Source organism: Colossoma macropomum, unplaced genomic scaffold (assembly GCF_904425465.1).
Source record: "Colossoma macropomum unplaced genomic scaffold, Colossoma_macropomum, whole genome shotgun sequence".
NCBI classification, from domain to species: Eukaryota; Metazoa; Chordata; class Actinopteri; order Characiformes; family Serrasalmidae; genus Colossoma; species Colossoma macropomum.
In genome coordinates this window covers 19,209,943-19,235,354 of record NW_023494798.1, presented here as the reverse complement: position 1 = coordinate 19,235,354, position 25,412 = coordinate 19,209,943, and the positions used below count along the sequence as shown (strand labels likewise).

The following is a 25,412-nucleotide window of genomic DNA, read 5'->3' as shown; positions in this document are numbered from 1 at the left end:
AAGGCACAAATGTCATGCAAGGAGCAAGATAAAAATAAGGTGTGTAATCTGGAGAAAACAAGCAGGAAACACCGGGAACAGTTACAGAGTGGGACTACAGGATTTTTTTCAGGTGAGGGGCACGATAAAAAAGCAGATGTTACAGATGGCCCCTCTTCTAACGCACTGCTCCTGATGCATGAAACAGAATTCACCAAGGGAGCCAGCCTACAGGAGAGGCCAGGAACAGGGCTATTGAACTGGACAGGGAAACAGACAGAAGATTGGAGACCAGACAGGGAAGCAGATAGGAGATGGGACAGGATAGGAGATGCAGGTGCAGGTGAATGGACACAGGACACGGAAAGGGAACTGAACAGGATGAGACACTGTGACAGAAACTGGGACAAACAGGAGACTGGACATGGTTAACAGAAAACTGGACAGGGACAGAACTGCCATAGGACTGGGTAGGAGACTGGACCAATGTGTTTATATGCACTAAATGTAACATAAAATTCAAGCATCATGCCACAGCTTTTTTTAAACATTGATTATAAACTATAAACCCAAAGATAGATTTATTTGAATATTTCAGTTATTTTGAACACAACAAGAACTTATTAAATTATACTAAATAACTTATGTCACTGTTGTGCTATCTCTCTTAAGAACTTTTGATATAAAAGACTTTCTGGATATTCAGAGTATATTTCTGGATATTTGAGAATTTCTGACATCATTCTCAAACTATACAGCTTTCTCAGTTTTTTAGAATCATCATTCTAAACTACCAAAGACTGTATTCCTTTTTATTAATTAATTTGTTATTACATTTGCATTGTACTAAATTTCTGAAACCTGTGATGTTACACAGGGCTAGCATATAATCACCTTGCATGTTTATCTGCAGTCAGATATCAGGTATTACACTATTGAAAACTCTGATTCCAAACTTTTGCCCGGCAGTGTGTTTTATAAGAAATGGATTGAAACTACTGCCACTAGTTTACAGCAACACTGCATTGTTCACTTTAAGTGGGGCTTATAATGAAAAACAGTGCCACCAAGCGTCCGGCGTAAACTGCCATTTACACTTTCAGTTTCTCGAAATCGAGAATAAACTCTGCGAGAGTCAGGAAGTTCATCACAGAAGATAACACAGACAGCAGCACGACAACTCGGATATGTAAAATGGCGAAGGCCGTGTCTAACCACATTATGAAGCTCTTGTGTGATAACTTCGGCTGTCTGGACCTGGGTCAGGTGGACACTGTGCTGAAGAAGAGCTACACTGTAGACGCCTCGCTGCTGAAAGGGCTGCTGTCTGACCGCAGCAGCTTCGTGGTGGTAGAGCAGAGTCCGGGGTCAGGAGCGCTGCTGCTGGCCAAAACAGAGCTGCGCGTCTGCACCAAACAGGGCGAGTGCGGGGGCTGCGAGCAGCTGCACTTGTGCAGATACCTGGTGTGCGGCAAGTGCAGGTTCGGGTAAGAAATCAGTCCTTTCTGCTCCAGTTCATTCTGTTTCTATGATGGCAGGATTGCTCAAGTTAAAATAAAACTAAAAATGGAAACTATTTTGCTAAAAATGTGGTTTGACTAATATTGTAGATAGATAGATAGATAGATAGATAGATAGATAGATAGATAATACTAAGGCATTTTAGACATAACTGTGCATGTAATGACATGTTGACAGCAGCCACCTGTAATTAGTCTGTGTAAAAAAAAGTCCGCTGTCCTGAATTTAGTGATAAACGAATCGTTCTTTTGAATCGGTTGTTTTCAAACGACTCACAAGTTCAGCTGTAGGTCAGCAACGTTTGTCTCTGCGCTGAACGACTCAAATAAAATTTGAATAACAATCTTTAACATCTTAAAATGCATCAAATTCCACAGTGTAAGAGCAATCTTTGAACTTCCTTACATAAATATTACATCTACCGCCTGGGTAGACTAGATGACTCCCTCTTTCTGGTATGTTGTTATGTTTTTCGTATTTTGCACATTCCGAGCTTGACTAAAAAATAAAAGTCTCGTAATCAGACTCACTCGCCAAGCATAGTTTCGTTTTACTGGGAAGAAAGGAGAATAAAGATGAAACGTACAGATCCAGTGAATCGAGCTTCACATCATCAGCTGGATTTCCATCAGCTGACTGCTACGAGTTTCCGCCTTGGCGTTGTTTGTGAGAGTCATTCTGCGCAGTCACTGCGATTAGCGTTTGGTTTTAACTAAGACGAAAAAACGTTCCAACTTAATTCAGTTTCTGCTGTCACAACTGAATTATCAACAAAGATACTACAGATGGTGCGGAGCGCTGTCCTGTCTTTAATTCTGAGGCAACGGTGATCGCAAACCGAGACATGATGAACGTTGCTGTTACTAACATTCACATTAAAAGTTATGTGATCTAAAATGTAACCTGCATGCACAGTTGAATATTATTAGTAATGAATTAGTAATGGCACGTTAATACCAGAAGATCAATGTATGTGTATCTGTGTTCATGTACTTTGGGAATGCAAAACATATACGTAGTAATTGAACACAGCTGTTGACAAACAAATCCAATTCCAAAAAAGTTGGGACAGTGTGTGAAGTGCCAATAAAAACAGAAAACAGTGATTAGTACATTTATGTTTGACCTGTATTAGATTAAACAGCACACAATATTTAGTGTTTCAGCTTGTAGTTTGTAGCTTGTAGTTTGTTTTTCTGTAATACATTGAGATACATTGTAGTGTCAACAACACCCCACCCCACCCCCCCCAAGGGGCACCCTTCCCAGTGTTCCACAGAGTCCCTGCCTGCATAAGTGCTGCTTCTCACGCCTCTCCTGAGGCTTTGTCCTTGGCACAGCAGCTCCTCAGCATACTCTACTCCGGGTGCACCGTCCTCCCACGCAGGCGGGCAGCTGAACACCAGCTTGTATGCACTTTCAACTGGCGTGGCAGCTGCATGTTCGGCTCCACCAGTATTGACGGCTTCACCTGCGAAGTTTGCCTGGGCAACCACTTGCATCTGTCTTCTCCAGCCAGCCAGCTTACTCTTGGCTGGCTAGACGTGTCAGGGAGGCAGGTGCAGTGTCCTTCCTCCGGTCTATGGCCTCTTTGCCATCTGCCTTTGAGTTCATTAATGTGCCACCCGACTTCTTCCAGCTCAGCGACCACATCCCATTTCGACACCTATGCATATAACGCATATAGGTGAATAGTCCTTATTTTGAACAGGCACTTGAACAGACAGAGAAATGCCCAGTGCTGTGCTACCCCAACACGAAACACAAGGAGGGGGTAATGCAGGAGGACATGACATCCGAGGAGGGTGGACACTTCCAATACACTGTAACCCATCCTCCTCAGTTACAATTAACCTATTAACTACAAATGAAACCACTCAGTGACAACAACAGCAGTCACAAAAACTGACCTTTTTAACCAGATGTATGGTCATGCTCCAACGCCACAATATGCTTATTCCAGATATAATGCCTGCAACATGTTCCAAAAAAGTTGGGAAAGGAGCATGCTGTAGCCTAATAATAAACAGTTTTAATAATAATAATAAGTTGGGGACTGAAGGCACTAATTAATCTAATTTGATTGGACTAATTGGATTTTTCTCGCCATTATTCAGTTGTACAAGTATTCACCTGTGAGGCTTTTGTTGTCATATTTTGCAATTCATAAAGCTCCACACATTTTCAATAGGAGTCGGGCAGGCCAATCCAGTGCCTGTACTCTCTGAATTTGCAGCCATGCTGTTGAACATGCAGAATGTTTCTTGACATTGTCAGTTCAAATAGGCATGGATGTCTGAAAAAGACAGTGTCTAAAAGGCAGCATATGTTGCTCCACAAGCCATATATATCTTTCAGCGTTGGTGATTTCACAAATGTTCAAGTTACCCATGCAATGGATCCTAATACCCTAATACACCCCCACACCATAATACACCATAACAAACACTGGCTAGTGAGCTTTACACTGGTAACAATATGCATGATTCTTTACTTCTTTGTCCCAGAAAACAGGACAAATATTTTTTCCACAAACAATCTAAAAGATTTACTAGAGCACACATTTCCACTGTGCATCAGTCCATTTAAGATGAGCTTGAGCCCAGAGAAATCAGCACCACTTAGACATTTGTTGACATATGACATATGACTTCTGTTGTGCATAGTACAGTCTTGATTTGCATTTGTGGATGCAGCGACTAACAGTGTTAATTGACAACAGTTTGTCAAAGTGTTCCTGAGCCCATGTGGTGATATCCATCACAGAAGCATGCCAGTTTTTAATGCAGTGCCACCTGTGGGATCAAAGGTCACACCCACTTAGATGCTGTTTTTGGTCTTGCCCTTGGTGCACAGAGATTTTTTGATAATATTATGTACTGTGGAGGTTGAAATACCTAAAATGTTCGTTGAGAACTTGTTTGTTGTTCTTAAACAGTTGGTCTCTTTGCTGATGCATTTTTTGTGGTGAGTCTTGACCATCTTTGCTCAAAAAGGACTAGGCCTTTCATGGGTGCTCTTTTTATACTCATGATTACATCATCTCTTTTATAATGTTTTCTGAACATTTCACAATGTTCCTACTCTTAAATTCCCCCTGTCCAAACGTTTTTTGGAAAAAAATAATTGTTGATTTGTTAAAATATGAATTATCTTGTCTTTGTACTGTTTTCATTCAAATACAGGTCATAGTGAATTTACAAATCACAGCTGACTTTATGTCTAATGAGACCAACTTCATGTTTCTGGTAGCGCCCCTGAAATAAATATTTGTGTAAATAAATACATACATATGTAATTACATTTTACATCACATTTAATTTTCTATTAATTTTTTTCTGCACAATGTTTTTACATTTTTATTAATGTGTAATCATGTCATTTTGTGCATTTAGATGCATTTCTTTTATCTCTAATGGCAGCTACCATTCTAAATATAATCTCCACTGTGCCAATACCAGGTCTAAGTGCAAAAACTCCCACGACTTGAAATCGCCACATAATTCTTTGGTCCTGAAAAAAAATAATCTTTATTACCTCGAAGAAGCACAACTGTTTCAACTTCTGCTGCAGAATGACCCTTTACTTCTTCCAGAGGTGAGATTAATTTGTTTGTATAGCTCCAGGTTGAGTCATTATTTACACAGATACACTCAACAACACAGTAATGACCTGCTGCATATTAAAATGTGCAGCCCTTTATATGTGTCTGTATCAACATTCTTTATCATTGTTGTTTTTAGGTGTGCTCTCATTATAATAAAGGGAACGGACAACATGGAAGTTGTAAATATCAGACGTCCTGCACCAACCTGCACCTCTGCCAGCACTTCCTGCAGGACGACTGTAAATTTGGAGCTGCTTGTAAACGGGCTCATTCGTTCGATGCGACCGCCATGAAGATCCTGAACGGCAGAGGACTCAGCCCAGAAAACATTCGCAACCTTCACAAAATATACAAGAACAAGATTTTACTCACTGGGCAGAATGACAAACCTGCCCCCAAAGGAGCAGAGAAAGGTATGAAAGATGACCTTCATTTCAGAAAGTTCGTGCTGCCATATTTACAACAGAATGACAAAGATATGGTGAAAAAAACAGTAGCTTATTCTTTTCTATGTTGTATGCTGAATTTTGACTATATTATATTATGTAACTATATTTGGTTTACTGTTATAATACATTTTATTGTGCCAACTGCTCAGCTTCTCTGTCAGCCACAACAGCACAAATCAGGGGTTTTTCCAGTGTCCAGTGTTATCCTCAAAGGGCCAGTGTGGCTGCAGGTTTTCATCCCAACCAAGCAGGAGAACTGATTGAAGACTGAGACTAACTGAACAAATCATATGTGCTCTTGCTTGATTGGAATGAAAACCTGCGGCCACATTGACTCTGTATGGATAAGCTTGGACACCCCTGAATTAAATGTTAACAAATATACAACTATTGTACTAAGTTGTGTCTGTTATATTCACACAATGTGACCATGATTTAGCTCAGTTTACCATAAGCTGTTCCCAGAGGAGTGGATCGTTGTGATAAGATGTGCAGAGTACAAGGTCAATGAAAAATACAATGATTTTCAACTGTGTTTTTCTTCCTTTTTCTACTCTTTTTCTCTCTGCTCTATGCTTCTCTGCTCTTCTGTACTATTCTATACTTTTCCCCTCTTTACACCTCTCTGACATGTCCCTTTTTCTCTTCTAATCTTTCCCTCTTTTCTTCCCTGCTTTTCTGCCCTCTTCCCTGCTTTTCTGCCTTCTTCCTTTTTTCAATCTTTACTTTCCCTTCTTCTCTTCTCCTTTCCTTTTCTTTCTCTTCTCTTCTCTTCTCTTCTCTTCTCTTCTCTTCTCCAGTAGCCAAGCAGTGCATCAGGCAGCATTCCAGCAACTCAGTGAGTGAAGCAGACCGCAATGAAATCTGCCTCTTCTATGTTCGCAAGGGATGTAGTTTCAAAGGTAACAAAACTCAACACAGTCCAAACATTTACTGCATAAACAGAATGTTCAGGTTCTGATTAATCCAGCCAGGAAAACCAGCGATGTTTTATCCAAGAATGAGCCTGTGATCTTTCCCTGATTATGTATCTATCCATTAGAGAAATGTGTCCGTGTTCACCATGACCTGCCATATAAATGGGAGATTTTAGACAAGGATGGAGTGACATGGAGGCAGCTGCCCAATGAAGAGCATATTGAGAGGGCCTACTGTAACCCAGCTAATGACATGAGGTATTTCCTATAACTATGTTATTGTTGTAAACTAACTTTTAGTGTGCCTTGCCTGCCTGATGGCTTCTTTTAATTAATTTCTGTTCAGTTGACAATGTCTGTTATAGATGTCAAAACATGTAACAACTTTAACATAAGCTGGTTCCTTCAGCATGTCTCAGCTTAATAAAACAGATTCCTTACAAAGTTAACTTTGTTCCTGGCCACAGCACTGGGTCTCTGTCAGTGAATTTCCTTACAATGACATGTGGAGGGGCACCAGTTCGTCGACTTTCTACAGCATCCTCTGTTACCAAACCCCCTCACTTCGTCCTGACCACTGAGTGGCTCTGGTACTGGAAGAATGACCGAGGAACATGGACTGAATATGGACATGGGGTCAGTATGATTCTTGACCATTAATTCTTTTGGTAGTATCAGTTTTGCGGTTGTACACACTCGCACACACACACAGATACAATTTAAAGGAATGATTTGGTGAAAAATCAAATTTACACAGTTTTTTTTTCCACTTACCCCAGATGTTGCTGATCAGCCAAGACATATTTGTTGTCCAAATTTTGGTTCTCTAGTGCTGGAGCTACAAGGCTAACACTGCTATGAAGCCCTAGATGTTGACTGCCACCCACATCAATTCCATAAGTACATTCACAAAGCTTTTCTCAACCAGTTGAGACTGCCTCCTGCTTAACTGTAAACTAGTTTATGTGAACTATAAAAATGAGTTAAACTTTACTATGCAGCTGGATGCTGTAGGCAGCCATTTTAGACAATGTTTTGCCCAAATCTGATCCCTATTTGAGGGCATGCATGTCATGTTGTTTATAAAAAGAAACAATCGGAATTGTAAACGTAATCTGCGAGTCATATTTCAGGCCTATGGACACTACAGTCTGAAACAGGTTCTCTAGAATAAGTGTTGCCCCCCAGCATTGTTCAGCTACATGGTGAAGTTTTATAAGTATTTTTACAATTTACAATAAGTCATGTGCACTAAACTATGTTAACAGGTCTATGCAACCTTAATAAAGATCTGGATGTAGCCTTTTCGCTCCAGCGCTAGTTAAAGAAGCAAAGTTTGGACACCAAATGTCTTGAAAAATTTTGTAAATTTGATTTTTTGCTACACTATGCTTTTAAGATACGGTAATTAATAACATATGTAAAGTTTCATCAAATATAATCATGAATGTATATGTTATGCATGTAGCATTTAATACTTTAAGTTACATCAGATAATGAATATTGTTTTAAATATTTTCTTATACAGGAAGACGCAAAGCATGTGTCCTCACTCACCTCAAAGACCTTGGAGAATCGGTATCTTGCTGAAGTTGAAACTGAAATTCCATTCAGCGTGGCGAATCATGACTATCTGCTCAGACTGAAAGGTAGTTATTTCTCAAGACCTGTGAAGGCATTCCTTTCTTAAATAATGAGTGTTCTCTAAGAGTTCATTAATATAAACTTTTTAATTTCCAGATATGCATCAACAAAACATAAGGTACAAGACAAAAAGAGACATTCGAAGAAGGCCTCTGTTTGTTTCAGCTCAAGACGTCAAGGGCAAACTGAAAAGGTACTGTAGCGTCTTAGCGTCTTGTAGAGGCGTACTGTATCTCAGGAGTGCACAACTCCAATCCTGGAGGGCTGGTGTCCAGGAAAGTTTGGGGGTTTCTCTACATTAACACATCTGCTAAACCTGGCAATTAACAGAGAAGTGTAATCAGGTGTTTTGAGTAGGTAAATCGCCAAACTGTGCTGGACAAATCTCCTGGACCAGAGTTGTGCACCCGTGCTGTATCAGATTAGTTCTACTACTTGCATAATAGCATAATGTCTAAGTTGATGATGAACTAAGTAAGGCTAACCTGTTAAATGGTCAGGACCCACCATCTGTTTATACAGCTGTAATCTTTCCTTTTATTATGTTTTTATTATTGACAAGGTTTGATACATTGTAAAATCTTGTTACAATATCTACATGAATATATGAATACTGTTTTAGTGACACTCAGGAAAGCTCCAGCTCCTCCTCTCTGGAAGTCCCTGCGCACTGGGATAAAGGAGCACTGCCTGACTTCACCTACAAGGTACGCACACACTTCTCTTAAGTTAACATAATTGTGATTGTGTAAGTTGTTTTATTTTTGCAGTTGCTAGCATTAACATTGAATTTGCCGAAAGACTGTCTTTAACCAGTGATAACATTTGTGTAAATCATTACCCTTTTAAATTCAGAGGCTTATTACATCCTAAAGCTTAGTCAGTAATTACATGCAAAACAATGCAAACAGGCTGAGTTATTCTTGAGTTGATGGATCCTGCACTTTCAGTAGGTTAATACAAAACATTAGACAGTACAAATGAACTAACTAAGTATCCCTTCAGATTGTTCCTCTGTCAAGGTCTGCAGCTGATTACAAAACAGTAAGTTTGCTGTTTAAACGGACAATGCCTACAAGCACAATTCGCAGTGTCAGGAGGGTGCAGAATCCCTCTCTGTGGAGGGTCTTTCAGTGGTAAGTGCATTTCTAAATGCTTTCTATATTATTCTACCATAAAGTTACCATTTTGTAGAAACAGAATGAGCCAGATTTATAACACTGGTAACAGTGCTATCCCTTGCAAAATGTACAGCACAGAAAATAAGAGCAATTCATGAAGTCACCATGGCAGTGATTAGTGCACGTGTCATTTTAACTCTGTGGTATTTTTCACAATGTTCTAAGTAAGAGCCAATCAAAATCAACATGTAAATGAGGTCATACACACCAAGTAAAGCTCTGGTAGGAGCTGCAAATAGCTCAGTAGCTGTAAATTCTAAGGGAAAAAGTGCTGACAAATGATATTAAATTGTATGGTAAAGATGCTTTTAATAACATCTTAATATTATGTTAAGTATATTTAGCACGTATGATTTAATTTCATAACAACAACATCAACAATAATGATAATAATAATGACATCTTTTTCCATTTCATTATAGTTTCAGTAATAGTTTTTACTAATATAAATAAAAGCTTAACATTTGGTATGTTTATTACAATTAAAAATTCATTTGAACCTGAAATTATGATTACTATAGCTGTTTTAGCTTTTATTTCCTATTTTTCTTGATTTCAAAAGTTTAAATATGTGAAATTAAATTTCACCTAGTAAATATTTAATTCTTGATATCAGGAATTTGATTTGCACATGTAAAAATTAAATATCGACCAGTAAAAATAGCTTTTACTTGTAAGAACTGAACTTTTTTTCTAGTAAAATGTTGTGTTCATTTGTACATGTTTACATGTGTAAATTGAAAATTGAATTCCTTTGTAAAATCCACTGTAAATTGAAAAATAGGATTAAAAGCTTAAACTGCTTGCAATTAAATCAGTTCGAACATGTGATCAGAATGTGTTTCACAAATGTTGCTCCTTTTCAGAGTTTTGATGCATATAATTTCAAATGAATTACCATTACTATTGTGTGAATTCTGAACACAATAAATGACCAAACTTCAGCTGTAAAGCTGTAAAGTGTCTCTCTCCTTATAGTAACATAACCCAGGCTTGATCAGTTTAAGTAGCTGAACTTTCAGTTTCATTCTAGCGAATGTTTCTAAAAACCCAATTACAAAAAAGTTGCAGATAAAAACAGAAAGCAGTGATTTGTAAACTCAGATAAGAAAAGAGATTTAATATTTTACCCTATCAACTATACTGATTTTTGTAAATTCCAAATTTGATTACATGTGTAAATTGAAAATTCAATTCCTTTGTAAAATCCACTGTAAATTGAAAATAGGTTTAAAAGGTCCAACTGCTTGCAATAAATTCAATTTGAACATGTAATCAGAATCTCAAGATGCCACATTACTCTTAACAAATGTGTTTCTGTTATGCTATTTGCTCTTCATGATAAACGTCATGGTAAATGTGCCACTGCGTTTTATGCAGCTTGTTCCATGTTTGATGATGATGTCTTTTCTGCTCCTTTCAGGCAGAAAGAGCAGATGAAGGAGAGGAATGGAGGGAGAGATGTGGATGAGCGTTATCTGTTCCACGGCACAGATCAGTCTCTAATAGAGCCCATCTGTGACCAGAACTTTGACTGGAGGATCTGTGGTGTCCATGGGACTCTTTATGGGAAGGGTAGGGTGCTGTATTAATACTTAATGTTAATCAAACATAACCGCAAACTCAGCTCTAACATTTTACACTGTCTCCTCCACGACACCATAAGATGTCTAATTTTTGCTCTTCTACACAGGAAGTTACTTTGCGAGAGATGCCAAATATTCGGACAGTTATGCGAAGTCCAAGGGCGGCTCTAAAATGATGTTTGCTGCACTCGTGCTTGTGGGAGAATTCACCAAAGGGAACAGCAGCTACCTCCGACCCCCACAGAAGAAAGAAAAACAAAGCTTTTATGATAGCTGTGTGGACAATGAAGCCAACCCTGCCATCTTTGTCATCTTTGAGAAGTATCAGATCTATCCTGAGTACATCATTGAGTACTCTTAGGATCCAGCAGTGTGCACACATATCTGCTATTGAGAGAAGTGATGGCATGAGTATGACTCATCCTGCACTCAATTAAAATGGGTTTTATGAGAAAAGTCAACGCTTTTACATTTTAATAGTGTTGCTTTTAGAAACCCATATAAAAACAAACAAAAAACAAAACAAAACAAAACAAACAAAAAAACAAAACAAAACAAACAAAAACAAAAACAAAACAAAACAAAAACAAAACAATTGAAGTCCTTTGCATTACTGCACTTTTTCTGCACATTTTCTGCTGCACTGAGGTCACGTACTGTTACATTGGTATGGTTTTAAATCCTAATACAAGCTTTAACTAGATGAAGAGGTCTTCAGTAGATCTGGGTTTTACTTTGATCTATAGTGTGCTATTCTGCATGATTTTCAGAGTTTTGATGCATGTAATTTCAAATGAATTGTCGTTCCTACTGTATGAATTCTGAACACAATAAATGACCAAACTTCAGCTATAGAAACTGTAAAGTGTCTCTCTCCTTGTAGTAACATAACCCAGGCTTAATCAGTTTAAGTAGTTCAACTTTTGGTTTCCTCATTTATAGGTTATTCTAGTAAATGTTTCCAAAAACCCAATTCCAAAAAAGTTGGAACAGTAGGTAAAATGCAGATAAAAACAGAAAGCAGTGATTTGTAAGCTGTCTCATATAAGAAGAGAAATTTAATATTTTACCTTAGCAACTTTAATGTTTTTTGTAAATATATGCTAATTCCAAATTTGATACATTCCAAAAAAGTTGGGACAGGTTCAATTTAAGTCTGGGAAGTTTGTGGAATGATCAAAAACACCTGTTTTGAAACTTTCCACAGGTAAACAGATGAATAGGTGACAGGTGATGCTATCATGATTGGCTATAAAAGGAGCATTCAAGAAAGGCTCAGTCGCCACTACGAAAAACGCGTAAGTGAAAAGTCTAGCAGTTTAAGAACAACATTCTCTAACGCACGATTGCAAGGAATTTAGGGGTTTCACCATGTAGTATCCATAACATTATTAAAAGATTCAGAAAACCTGGAGAAATCTCTGCACATAAAGGGCAAGGCTGAAAACCAAACCCGAATTCCAGTGACCTTCGATACCACATCTTTTAGAGACATTAAACGTCTGGCTCCTATCACCACCGCTGTGAACAATTCTAGCTCTGTAAGTTTCTTTAGAATGAAGCATTTCACATCAAACCACTCTGAATGGCTGTTTTTTACATTTTAACAATAGAATTATGCAGAAATTTTAAAAAATCTGTGGAATTCTCCTTCAGCCAGCAGCTTTAAACAGATTTCTGAGTATATGCTGTGTCAGTGTAGCACAGCATCCCAAAGAGTTGTGTGTTTGTAAACCAGATTAACTGGTGGCTCATGCTTGATTTTATAATGAGGTACATCTTGTTGTCATACAAGACACACAAGCTGTTGAGGTAAGGTAAGGTATGTGTGCTGAGGGTGGAGTCAGACACACCTCTCCATTTCCCAGTAAATGAGAATGAGAATAAACATGGTTGTAATTAAAGAGCACACATTTAACTGCAGATTATTGTTCTTTCTACAACAGATATCTGTATATACTAAAACATGGTACAGGATGGTGGGGCATAAACAAATAGGGGAATAAACTAACAGCAGTCAATTTTGTTGCTCCTCTAATGGAACATCTTGCCCCTGGTAGAATCTTACATTGATTGTCATCTTTTTAGAAACATTTGTTTTCCTTTTAAATTATCTCTTCATAACCTCCAAATAATCATGCTGTGACTTGAAAAAAAACTGCATAACTTAATATAAATAAATAAGTAAATCACTATAATCTATAACTCCAGATGTTTCCAAGGAATCCAATAAATCTCAGGAGTGCAGTTATCCCAATTTCTAAACTTCCACCTTGGGTGTTATGGAGTACAACCATTCAGTAAATGTGTTGAGATTGAATTTTGCTCCATCATTTGTTGAACAGAGTAATTAAAAAAGGGGGATTTCTTACTTCAGAGGCTGCAAAAGATCTTTAATAGACTTCAGGAGAAGATATCCTGCTTAACTCCTGCAATAGTTAAAACACCTTTTTCAAGAAACAAGACCAAGACCCAGATGAGAGAACAGGGCTGTTATCCGGCCTAACACTCCAACAAACCTGGCAATTAACTGATGAGCTGAATCAGGTGTGTTTGAGCAGGAAAATCACCAAACTGTGCAGGAATCCAGTCCTCCAGGTATCAGCTTGTATCAGCAAATGTAAGGTGGCAGAGCATTTAGTGTGGCAGTGGATTTAAGGCATTAGTGAATTAAGGTGGCAGTGTTCATTTGTTTGTTCTGTGCTGTATTTCTAAAACACTGTATTAGTGAGAGTCACTGATCTAGCCGAGTGTTCAAAAGGTGACAGGTGGGGGTGGTTGGAGTGGGAGGTGAAACATAACATAATGATTTTAGGCGGTTGTAGGAGTGAAGAACAGAAGCCTGGCTCTGTCAGCAGGTCCTGTTGGAGTTAAAAAGGTCTAGGATAAAACATTTAAAGACAAAATGGGATGTCATGGGACGGGCGTGTGTGTGAAAGCAAGGACAAAAGAGCACAAAAAAAGAAGCACTGATTATTCCCTTTTATTATCCATAACTCCCAAGGTGCAGTTAGGCGGCCACCCACCGCTACTACACTGCTGCATGGGGCCATAACGTCTGAATTGGTACACAGCTGTCCTGCTCTGTATTTGGGAAAACGGGAGGCAGGTGTTATTTTGTATTCAGCAGCTTTATCAGACAAGCCTCCTCCCTAAAACAACCCTGTTCTAGTCAGTACAGAAACTGATAAAGGAGACAGAAGCTGAAAGTTCATGGAAAAACAGCAGCTCACAAATGAATGTATTAGTCACAGCCTGCATAAGAACAAAAATAAAGAGCTAAAATAAAACATTGTTCTTTAAACATAGTAATACCAAATTTTAGGCTCTGGGCCCAATAGTGAGCCCATGCCTCCCTCACCCTTCCCAAGAAAATAAAGGAAAAAAAAAATGATATGCTGTATTTCTTTATGTGGTTGTTATGCATTAATGTTTTAAACAGCTGACAATACAGTAAGTGTGCTTTGAATCATCAATCTTGCTGTAGTTCAGTGAGGAGTAGACTTTTAGACTTAATATTAGAGAGAAATTCAAAGGAGAAAAACTTCACTGAAACTGTTCCACAAATGGTTGCTTGGATGGATGTTTCATGTCTTCAGTTGCATCATCAAAGGAAGAGGGGCTGCTCTCCCTACCTCAGTGACTGTGGCTGCTTCTGGAACAGGTTAGCTGGCAGGCCACTTATAACACACTCTTTAGAAGCCTTTAACAGAAGCCACCGGACAATTACAATCTGCCCCCAGGCCGCATTTGGACACCCCTGTCATATGCTGTCATGATTTGCCATGACAGATTTTGTCGAGCTACGTAACAGTGTCATGTTGCATTGTCATGACATCACAATGTGTGATGTCATGACTACAAAGGAGAGTACATTAGTAAACATTAGCATTACAGAAGCTGTAATGATATCATGATATAGTGACATCTGTCATAACAGTTGCTGCTAATGGTAACACTGTTATGTTATATTACTGAACAGAATCTGTTATGACAACTTATAACAGCATATGACTTCTACTATGGCATGTTCATGCATGTGCATAATTATGTTAATGTTATGCAAAAATAAAGTAAAATGTAACAAAACTTAATGCTTTTTAAAATACGTCACAGGTGTGTTGGTTAGAAAAATACAGTCAGAAGAAAACTAGTTTGGTTCCTGACTTCTCAATGAACTCCAGTCATCACATGAACTTGTTAAAATATATCAGCTACACATCTGATTTAATTTAATGCAGGATTTATCAAAATGTATATCAAGTAGTAGTATTTATATGTATTCTAATTTTAGTCTGAATCTCAAATGGTTCCCTACTCTTTATATACTGCCATGAAATAATGGCTTCTACACTCAAGTAGTGCTTTATATGACAAGTTGTAAGCCATTTATATTCAGCCATAAGCTGTGTAAGACTCTAGTCAACATTTAGTGCACTATTTAGGTGTAGAAGCCATAGTGTAATGATATATGCAGTGCATTATATAGGGAGCAGATAAACATTTGAGGTTCAGCCTTAGTGATTGTTCTGACAAATAAATACTTATTGTCCAGATAAATAACTTCAAACATCATTTTCTCAGTGCCAAAGGTTTTTAAACAGTATTGTATGTGAAACATGTCTCTCTTGTACTCTTAACTGAGCATGGCAGAAATTCCACTCTAGTTACATGAAACTCTGCTAGACTGAATGCTATCATGTAAATCCTAATATAACAGAAACTATTTGTAACCTGTGTGCAATAGTGCGAACTTATGCAACTTCACCTGGACTGACTCTGATTTATTAACAACAAAGAGGGTAAACATACATAGTGCAGTACTTTGGTGGGTGCTTTCTTTCAAGTATTGTTGTTTCAGTGCCAAAAACTGGCCCACCAGAGGCAGTGATTTGATTTCCTATTTTGTTTGACTGAAGTCACTCATTTTGGCTTTGGAGATATGTGTTTTCATACATCATAACCTGCCTTGTAAGTTATACAATATATTTCAGACTTCAGAGGGACGTGATGAGTCAATAGGGAACAGATTGAGATGGTTTCCTGTAATGTGATGGACTTGCATGACAAAATGCCAATTTCTATTAGCAGTGCAGCAGTAAGTAAACAGTGTGACCACTACTACTTAGACATACAAGCTTCCATTCAAAAATCCTACAAAGGTATTTACTGACCACATCTGTGAATGCCTTCATATCCACATACTTTTGTATATTCAGTACAGAGCAATCAATCCCTAAAAATGAATTCCTGGTGTAGGCAGAAATCTCTAGTCAGAGACATGCTATAAACTTCCCTAAAACAACAAGTACCTTTTAAACTGCTGCGCAAATTACAATTTCAAATAGGTTATGTAGGAGCTAAAAAGTACAGAGCTTCAGTCACCTCAGAAACCTGGAGAGTGTTTACCTCAAATGTGAACTGCAACACAGAGCAGAGAGTCATGAGGATAAGCTTTATTTAGAAGGCATTTTGAAAGGTCTGGATCTAATGACCTAATGACATATCTTCAGTCAAAATGCATTCATTCTGAGTTCATGCACTGAGACATGCATCAGCAAAACGTTCAGCACAAAATAAAAATAAAAATTTTCTTAGAGGTTTTGATTTGTCTTGCTGAAGTGAAAATTAAAAACATTCCCATTTGAAAGACCAATTAATGTAGTGCGGTATTTTCTGTCTTTTCTTTATTGCTTAGGAAAAGTATGAGGGGTTTGATTGGCCGATTCATCCAGAATAAATTATCAGTCTAATTTCCTCAAATTACCCCAGATAGCCCGGACCAAAACATCATAGCCAGAATGTTCAAGTCAGTGTTAAGATTAAAATAAAATGGACCAAAACAAACCACAAAAACTCCCAGTTAATGAAAGATAGAACAGCATTAGGCAAGTAAAATAATTAAACTTAACAAATTCCAACCTACAAGACAAAAGTAGAGATGTAATTTCTTTTAAAGCTCAAACTCCTGTTGTAATTCTTTTTCTTAAATCACTTGGGCTTCAGATTCATACCAAATTCTGGCTGCTTTTCCTGTAAAGCAAACTCTTTTAATTTTAGTTTGCTAATCTGGCTACCAGCAGATGCAAGCGATGCTCTTAAAACCCCCATATCCACTAAAACACTTTTTACTGTTGTCAAGAGAGTTTCCTTAAGTTTCTCTTCCTCTTCAGCCTTCCGTGAGCTGGGGGTGGGCCGCACTGTGAGCAATCGCAATCTATTCCATCCTGTTCTTCATCTTCTGTCATATTTAGACCCTTCCATAGACCCGTCCATTTGATCAGGTTGACTCTTGTTCCTCATACTGTTTTTTCTATTAAATCCTATCTCATCACGTGACCAAAATAAGATAATTTTCTGTTTTTTGTTGTTTTTAGGAGGTTAATGTCCCCTCCCAGTATTTGCAGAATGCAATCATTAGTCTTTTTAGCTTGATGGAAGATAAATACACCCTTAATCAATAAGTAAATAGATTAGACATGCAATCAATAATCAGATGAGTCAGATCAGTTAAGCACTGACTAAAAGGGAATATTAATTTCTCACTAAGAGGTAACATAGGAAATGCATTAGGCCATAGCCTGCCATAGGTTTGGGTGCTTTCCAAAAGCAAATGGACTCTCTGACCCCACATGCAGGTGTCTGAGCAAACTTGTGAACTTGCATCATATACGTAAGTGTTGTATACATGAGATACATTATGTATAATTAATGACTGGGTTTTGTATCCAATGGGACCAAATGGAACAAAAAAATTGATAGAAAGTGTGAGGTGACATAATATCATCCCAGACAAAGTGTATAACAAGCACTGTCTGAACATTGTATTTGTGCAGTTGGGTCTCTCGAGACCCTGTGTCATCTGATGCTGGAATAAAGAAGAAGCCTTTTTTCCTCTTTCCACAAACTCAGCGACTGAAGACTCTTTCCTTTTTGACATCTTTTGAGAACTTAGACTTAGAACAGTTATTAGTGTAAGTGTTTAGCCAGTATTAAAAGATTTCTTTTTTATTCATAATATTATGTTGGAGGCCAGGGGTTGAAGGGGACAGCCCTTGGTCCCGACAAGCTGTCCATGGAATCCTCATGAATTGTCTGTAGCACTTTATTTCAAAGGCATTTATCCTGTATTCATCAGCTTTTACATCCATAGCTGACCACAGGCCATACTAAGTTCATAATCGTTAAAGTTTTCACTCTGTCTGGTCTTTTGCACATGTCCTTATCACATTCTGTGTTGATTGTCATTTTCCACCAAATCTGAATCTGAGTTGAGTCAACATATGGAAAAGTTTCCCCTGTTTCCAGAGGACTTCAATTAATCTTGATATTACACATTTTAGCATAGAATGCAGGGGTGCACAAAGACATGTGATTTACCTGCTCAAACACACCTGATTCAATTTATCTGCTAATTACCAGGTTTAGTGAGTGTGGGCCACTATCGAAGTGTGATGAACATCGGCCCTCTAGGACTAGAGTTGTGTGCCCCTGATATAACTTTTATTTTGTCTATGTTGATAAAAACATTTTGTCCAGCTACAGTGAGGTGATCAACCACCTCTTGAAGCTCAGCTTCAGAACTTGTGAGTAGGATGATGTCTGCATATCGCAGGCTTGAAATCAGTCATCCACTAATCCTGAATTTGCCTTTTTAGCCGTCCCAGTGCTTCATGCATAGCTATCTCTGCTACAACAGGCCAGGCAATACGGGACATCCCTGCCTAAACCTTTTTTTGATGTGGAACTAATCTGCTACTCTGACTCTAGCTCTTTGCTTTTAGTGCAACCCTACCAAAAGGTTGATGAGATGAGGTGGGAAACCCATTTATAACATAGTTATCCAGGCTTTGTCAAGTGATACTGAGTCAAAACCTTTTTTGAAATCAACATATGGAGATTCTGAGCTTTCTGCAAATCTGCAATCTGATTTTGAGTTCCTCCTCTGCAATGAATTGCAATTTCCTGTTTACCCAGTCCTCTGGCCAATCATGTGCCTTCCAAATTCTTACAATGAATTTGAGAGATTTGGCTTCACTTTTGACCAATTTAATCAGTTCCTCATCTGCTCCTGTAGATTTGTGGTTAGATGTCATATGGATGGCTTTTGCAACTTCTGAACAAAGTGGCGACAGGTCTCTTTCAAGTATTGCAGTGTATTTTGATTTGGGGTCATCAAAAACTCCTCGCAAAACTCTTTTCATCTGTCAGCAATTTTAGCCAGTTCTGTGATATTTTTTTTACCCATCTTGGATTTTACCCTTTAGGGGTCTAATTCATTTTTTTCCTATTTTTGGTTCGCCTGGGCAATCAGAATATGTATGCTGCAGTGATGTCACAAGAATGTATAAATGGTTGTATGACCATAAAGACAAAAGTGAAACTGAAACATTTAATTTACAACACACATTAGTTATGCCATGCCTCAAAACAGTTCCTGTTTGCAATGAAACAGAGGGCTACATCACACTCCTTATGCTTTCAGGGGGTAGACTGATGGACCTGCCTTGTCTGCATACAGTGTACACAGGTCTTGCATCCATACGATGCCCTCCTGCGGGTATCGGGTCGGTTAGAGACCGCCACGGGTAAGTGTCTTGGCATGAGGGACTGCAACTGTGACTCCAAACAACTGGGCTGTCAGCTCCTCCAGGAAGACCCTGGGCCATCAGTTCCTCCTGCTTCTCTCTGTGAAGGAAGATGCTGTTTGTGGCTGCAATGTCCAGGAAGCGTAAGAGCAATGTCCTGTAACTGCATGCTCTTGTGGTGTACACAGTAGTACTGAATTAGCTGGTCACTCAAACCAACACTTCCCATATGCTTGTTATACTCCATGACAGAAGTTGGGCATGTAATAGATTTGGTGGTCCAGTTGCCTGAGCTTTGATTCTCCTTTGCACAGTGCTTCCAGACAGCGACCTCACGTGTCCATCCACTTCACAAAAATTGGTGGGTCGCCACGGATCCACCTGAAGGAGCCTCTAGGATCCTTTTTTTTCCAGTACATTTGCGTTTATGTAGGGGGACATTCCCTTCTATTGTCTCTATATGTGCCATATGCTCTGATATTCAGGCTACACAGGTCCTTGAGGAGTTTGGGACAGGTGTAGAAATTATCCAAAAACAGATGAAAGCCACTTTCCAGGTATGCTGGATTTATCAGGGACATCAATTATAATAAAACGCAATTAAATGCAATAAAACAGCAAAAATCACTCTTTTGCTTTTGTGGGACTGATCCCCCTCTCCAGCCCACAGCTATAAAAGTGCTGTTCTATGATAAGGTATAGAGCTCCACCTGCTGGTTTTTGACAGCCAATAAATTTGAACGTTCTTTGGCCAGTCACTGACAAACAAGGTCAAACCAGACCAATTCACTACAGATCCAGTACAGACAGGGATTTAATTGTAGTGACTTACATGGGTCTTGTACTTTTCTTTAAGTTGTGTGTTTATCAATTCTGACCCGAATGTTCAGCAGGAGAACCTTGTTTCACTAAATGTTCAAGCCAGCGTATCTTCTGCATGTTCCCCTTTGCTCATAGTACTATTTGGGGAAAATGAGATGGTAGGTCTCCAAGTTTTTCTGTCTCACAGTCATTCTCTAACTGACCCAAATGTCTACCTTCCTGTTTAATTGTATAATGATTGAAGACATCAGCTTAGCATAAGGGAACATTTGTTTTCTGCGCTGGCATAAAGAGCACACAGGACAGTGAGGGGTCACTGTTAGGGTGAAGTGTGTGGGTAGTGGTGGTGGCCTTTCTGCTGGTGTGTTCAATAAAGAGCACTTTCTATAACAGTAGGAACAGTATTTTCAGTAAATTCATACATATGTGACCACAGTATAACTTGACATACCTGCATAAGAGCAGACAGGAGGAATAAACAGGCTTCACTGGGCTTTTTCTGTGTCTCTCAGCTTGATTATTTTCAGCATTGTTGATGATTAAGATAGATAGTACAACACCAATAAGATGTAGAAGAAGAAGGTATTATGCAGAGCACTTTGGATTTTGAAAATGATCAAATATTGAGGTAGATAACATAATTATTGAAAACTTGTTCTCAAAAAACTAGAAATACTGGGCAATACATCTAAGAATAACAGTTAGTTTTTTATTATAATAATTATTATAAACTTTTGAATAGTTATGTACACTGCACATTGCTTATCTTCCCCTGTGATGTTGTCTTCTATGTAGAAAAGCAATGCAGAATGATATGGGAGGAGGGCCTCAAGAACACGTAAAAAAGAAAAAAAGAAAACAAGTAAAAAGAAAGGTGCAGGAGTGATGCAGCGTTGACCACTCATTGACCGTGGAAATATTCTGCAATAATGATTCCTGGGGAAAAGTCAGCTGACCCCAGCCAGACAGCAGCAGCCTCATCAGCCAGGCAGGCAGAATAAGCACCAGCCATCCTGTTGGAATTTAGTCAGCCAGTATTCAAGAGCCACCCAGCATCCCTGAGAGGTTTCCCAAGCCCCTCTGGACAGCCAGTCCCCAGACCCCCAGCCCTCTGCCCCGTTTCACAAAACACTGAGGAAGGAATGCTGGCCAACCCTCGAGCAGTGAATGCAGTGAAGCACCCCACCACCTCAGCACCCTCAGAGTGTAAGGATAAGTTTTTTTTTAAAGTCTCATCCCTGTGCTTAAAAAGCTACCAAACTCCAAATATCCTGAGTTTAAATTAAACTTTTGTAAAATGTTTTTTGACTGAAAGGAAGGAAGAGCTTCATCACCCCCATTCCTAACTACACACCACCTGGGCTCTATGAATGTTTATACCTTATGATTTTTTGGGTCATTGCAATTTGAACCAAGGTTATAAGTCAAGTTTTTCTGGTTGGTTGCAGCTTACGCATAACAGTACTATATATCACTTTTATTGCTTGACATAACAGTGGCCTTTCATTGCTTTGTTCTGTAAAACATTAAGCCTTTTTGAGTTAACTTTCAGAGCACTGAAGAACTCATTCATTCAAGTTTTGTTAACACAAAAAGGTGTTCATTTTGTTGCCTTACAATTTTAAGTTGACCTGTTGTTTTGTTTTTTTCTACAGTGTGCTGCGACCTGGTATAGGGTGAGGCCGAAATGGAATTGGGGACTCATCTGGGATCTGAACCAGGGACCTCTTGCACCCAAAACAAGAATCATACCCCTAGACTAACAGGGGCTCACTGATATACATATAAGAGGTCGCTGAGCCACCATCTGAGATTGAGAGAGGCTCTCTTCCCAGACCTGCTGCCAGACCAAACACCAGACACCATTAAACCAGAAAACTGCAGGTTCATTTTCTTCCAAGGCTCAATTGCAAGTTGGGATGACGGCTTTAGGACAAGCAGACGCCAAAATAATAAATTAAACAACTAATGATTACAAGTCTAAATAAAGTTCAAAAAAGAAACAAAAATGCAGATGGGTACCATAACTCCCTACATTAAAACAGGAGAAAAGGGAACCTATCAAAAAGGAACTCATCTCCTACTTTCCTCAAGTTCACTAAGTCTAATAAAGCAGTCACCAGTTTAACAATAGAGATGAAACGAAGCAGAGTGTAGGTGAGTGGAGTGAAGAGTGCCAGGTTGGTCTGAACAGGTGTTTTTCCAGGTCATTTCAGAGGGGAGAGAGCCCTGAACGCACTTCAGATGGTTGCTTGGTGACCTCTTATAAACCAGTGCGCCCCTGTGTGGCCAATCACGGACCTGCACATAATGGGACACACAAAAGGGAAAAAACAAAATGCCAGCACAAGGCTCACAGACGGAATATTACGACTGAGGGTCAGAACAAGTGAACAATGTTACGCCTTTCTTCAGTTTATGTTTCACTACTGTGTTGCTTAAAATGTTTAGATGTTAATTATACAAATTATCAAAAACTACTGGCTAGCTGTTTTGCCAAAAGACCAATACAGGAGTGGTGGACAAAGTATAAAAACTGTATCTAAGCTAACAGAGAATTGTTTAATGTAAAAGCAGAAGTCCTCTATATTTCTACTTAAGTACAAAGATTTGTGCTTTTGATTGTAAAACGTAAGTAAAACGTGAAAGTTAATATAGTTATGCTATTATTTTAATGCACAATTTCTGTTAAGGAGATGTGTGGCTGCAGGCATAAAAACTGTAACAGTGTAATAACATAACTGTAGTAAGTATCAGTACTTTTTATACTTAAGTACACCTAAAAGCAAATACTTTTGTACTAAAGAAGAACTATTCTTTATTATTATATTCTTTATTTTCAGGATTGACTGTGGTACAAAAAAGGCCTACATAGAGATAAACGCTGCTCGTTTCAGCTCTGAGTGTCTTGATAGGATGAAACTGTATAAAATTGAGAACGCCCACCATTCTGTTGCTCATTTTGGTGGTTATTTGGTGGTATTTAGTTCAATGAAACCTTTCTTTCTGTGTTTGTCTTTAATAAAGTCTGTGACTGGTGAAATATATTTCTGGGTATTTCTCCACTTCATTCATCAGCTTCTCCTCACCCATCATTGAGACAAGCTCACCAGCAGGCAGTAATCAGCAAGATACTACAGTATTATCCAATGACAGAAAACAAGTGAAAAAACAACTGAACTTAAAAAGCTTCCAGGGAATCAAATCCCAGAATGTTGCTATCCAGCTAAAATTTCAAAACAGGCCAAAGTATCACCTTTCAGTCAGTGTATTTAGACCCTATCATTTGCCCAACAGAGTAACTGCACATCTGCCAGTACTGCTCTGGGGGCATGGATCTCCTGGGAGAATTATTTTTAATAGCTCAGAATGTCTGTTCATTGTGAACTTATACAGCAGCAATAAGCATAACATTTATAAAAACAAATACAGAAATGAAAAACAAATTAAAAAAGACTCTAGTGGCACACAGAAGATCTGTCCCTTCACTGTATTAGGCACTGACCTAATATATTTTACTATGCTATACATCCACTTACAACAAGAAAACAAAAACATCAAGCAAAGGTACTGAAGTCAAGCAATGCGTTTATAGATATGCTGCAGGTTGTAAATGTTATTTAAATGCACAGTCTATAGATTAATACCTGATTAGACCTGCTCCTTCAGCCCTATCAGTCTCGTTCAGCTCCTTTTTCTCCCTCTCCCTGTCTGTTTAGTAACATGTTAAGTTTGCTGTTAAACTCAGACTTACAAGAACTCACAGCTTAACAAGAGATTAATCAGCTCACTTTTGAACTGCCAAAAGTCTTCTCACCACACTGGCCTTCAGCTGTTAAAACAATTTTGTATGTCCATCTACAGGTTGAGGAATTGAGGGATATAAAGTTGTGTTATGATCAATGCTATGTGACCTTTCGCTGATATTAACCTACTATAATCAACAGTTTATGGTTACTACTAATGTGATTGTTTCAAATACTGAAGAGAAATACAGACACAAAGAATATGAAGAGGTGTCAATAATGGTATTTCTTATTTATTACTGGTATCTCTTTCATTCATTTACACTCTCATTTTCTGTGAAGGTACTTAAAATTCACGCTTGGAGTAAAATTAAGCTAAACTGAAACGTCAGCAAGCTAACCTCAGCGTTACGTAGCCTGTCCTCTTGAAAGTTAGCTAATGCTGTCTAGCAAGCAGCTGGTAAAAACTCAACAGCCAGCTACACTGACAATAATTTGTCACAAATTACAAGTATTGCAGGTAGGTTATCTTCACCCTGTAACTACTTACTATTTCACTCTGTATGTAATGTATTTCGAATAAGGCCTAATGTTTATTCTGGTACTCGTTTAGCCAAAATCCTGTCACAACTTAAGCAGGTGCCAACTGACATTACTACGCAGAGTGGGTCGCGCCATAGACCGTCCTCGAGATCTGATATAATTGGCTTACAACTTACGAGGTCTGATATGATTGGCCTAGCTGGGAGTTACATTTTTTTTGGGGGGGGGTTGGTTCACAGTATTGTGTGTGAAACTTGTCTCTCTTCTTCTCTAACTGAGCATGCCAGAAATTCTATTCTGGCTACATGAAGCTCTGTGAGACTGGATGCTGACGTATGAATCCTAATATGAGGCAATGGAAGCTATTTGTAACCTGTGTGCAATAGTGCCCACTTACGCAACTTCCCCAGGACTAACTCATGGTTTATTAACAACAAACAGGGTAAACATACATATTGCAGTACTTTAGTGGGCACTGTTCTAGGGCTGTTGTTTTAGCACCAAAAACTGGTCCATCAATTGCAATGATTTGCTATTTTACTCAGTCTACCGCAGCACTTTATTTTGATTGATTGAAAGGACTCATTTTTCTTTTAGAGGAATGCCTTCTCATATATCATGACTTGCCTTAGAAATTGCAGACTTTATAGTGGAGACTCAGAAATGCATAAGAGGCATGATGCATTTCTAAAGACAAATGATAACACAGGTGCACAAAAACCTAACTTGCAATAAGTGACCAATTCAATGACCATCCAACCTCAGACTGTCAACTGTATCTCAATTATGTGTGGGAAGGCCATTTGTCATGTTGCATATGATCATTGGA

At 38.6% G+C, this 25,412-nt stretch overlaps 1 protein-coding gene across 2 annotated transcripts; it reads left to right on the top strand.

The window, feature by feature from the left end:
- The first annotated feature begins 1,099 nt into the window (after positions 1-1,099).
- parp12a (poly (ADP-ribose) polymerase family, member 12a) lies at positions 1,100-11,732 on the top strand. Of its 2 annotated transcripts, none has more exons than XM_036585447.1 (12): positions 1,100-1,466; positions 4,962-5,097; positions 5,244-5,520; positions 6,360-6,458; positions 6,599-6,731; positions 6,941-7,109; positions 8,002-8,122; positions 8,214-8,310; positions 8,740-8,824; positions 9,123-9,253; positions 10,722-10,873; positions 10,992-11,732. In XM_036585447.1, the coding sequence occupies exons 1-12, from the start codon at positions 1,174-1,176 to the stop codon at positions 11,243-11,245; spliced, it is 1,947 nt and encodes a 648-aa protein (XP_036441340.1). In that variant the 5' UTR covers positions 1,100-1,173; the 3' UTR covers positions 11,246-11,732. The 2 variants fall into 2 exon arrangements, with proteins under 2 accessions (XP_036441340.1, XP_036441339.1); XM_036585446.1 differs by having other exon boundaries at positions 6,357-6,458.
- Positions 11,733-25,412: the final 13,680 nt, after the last annotated feature.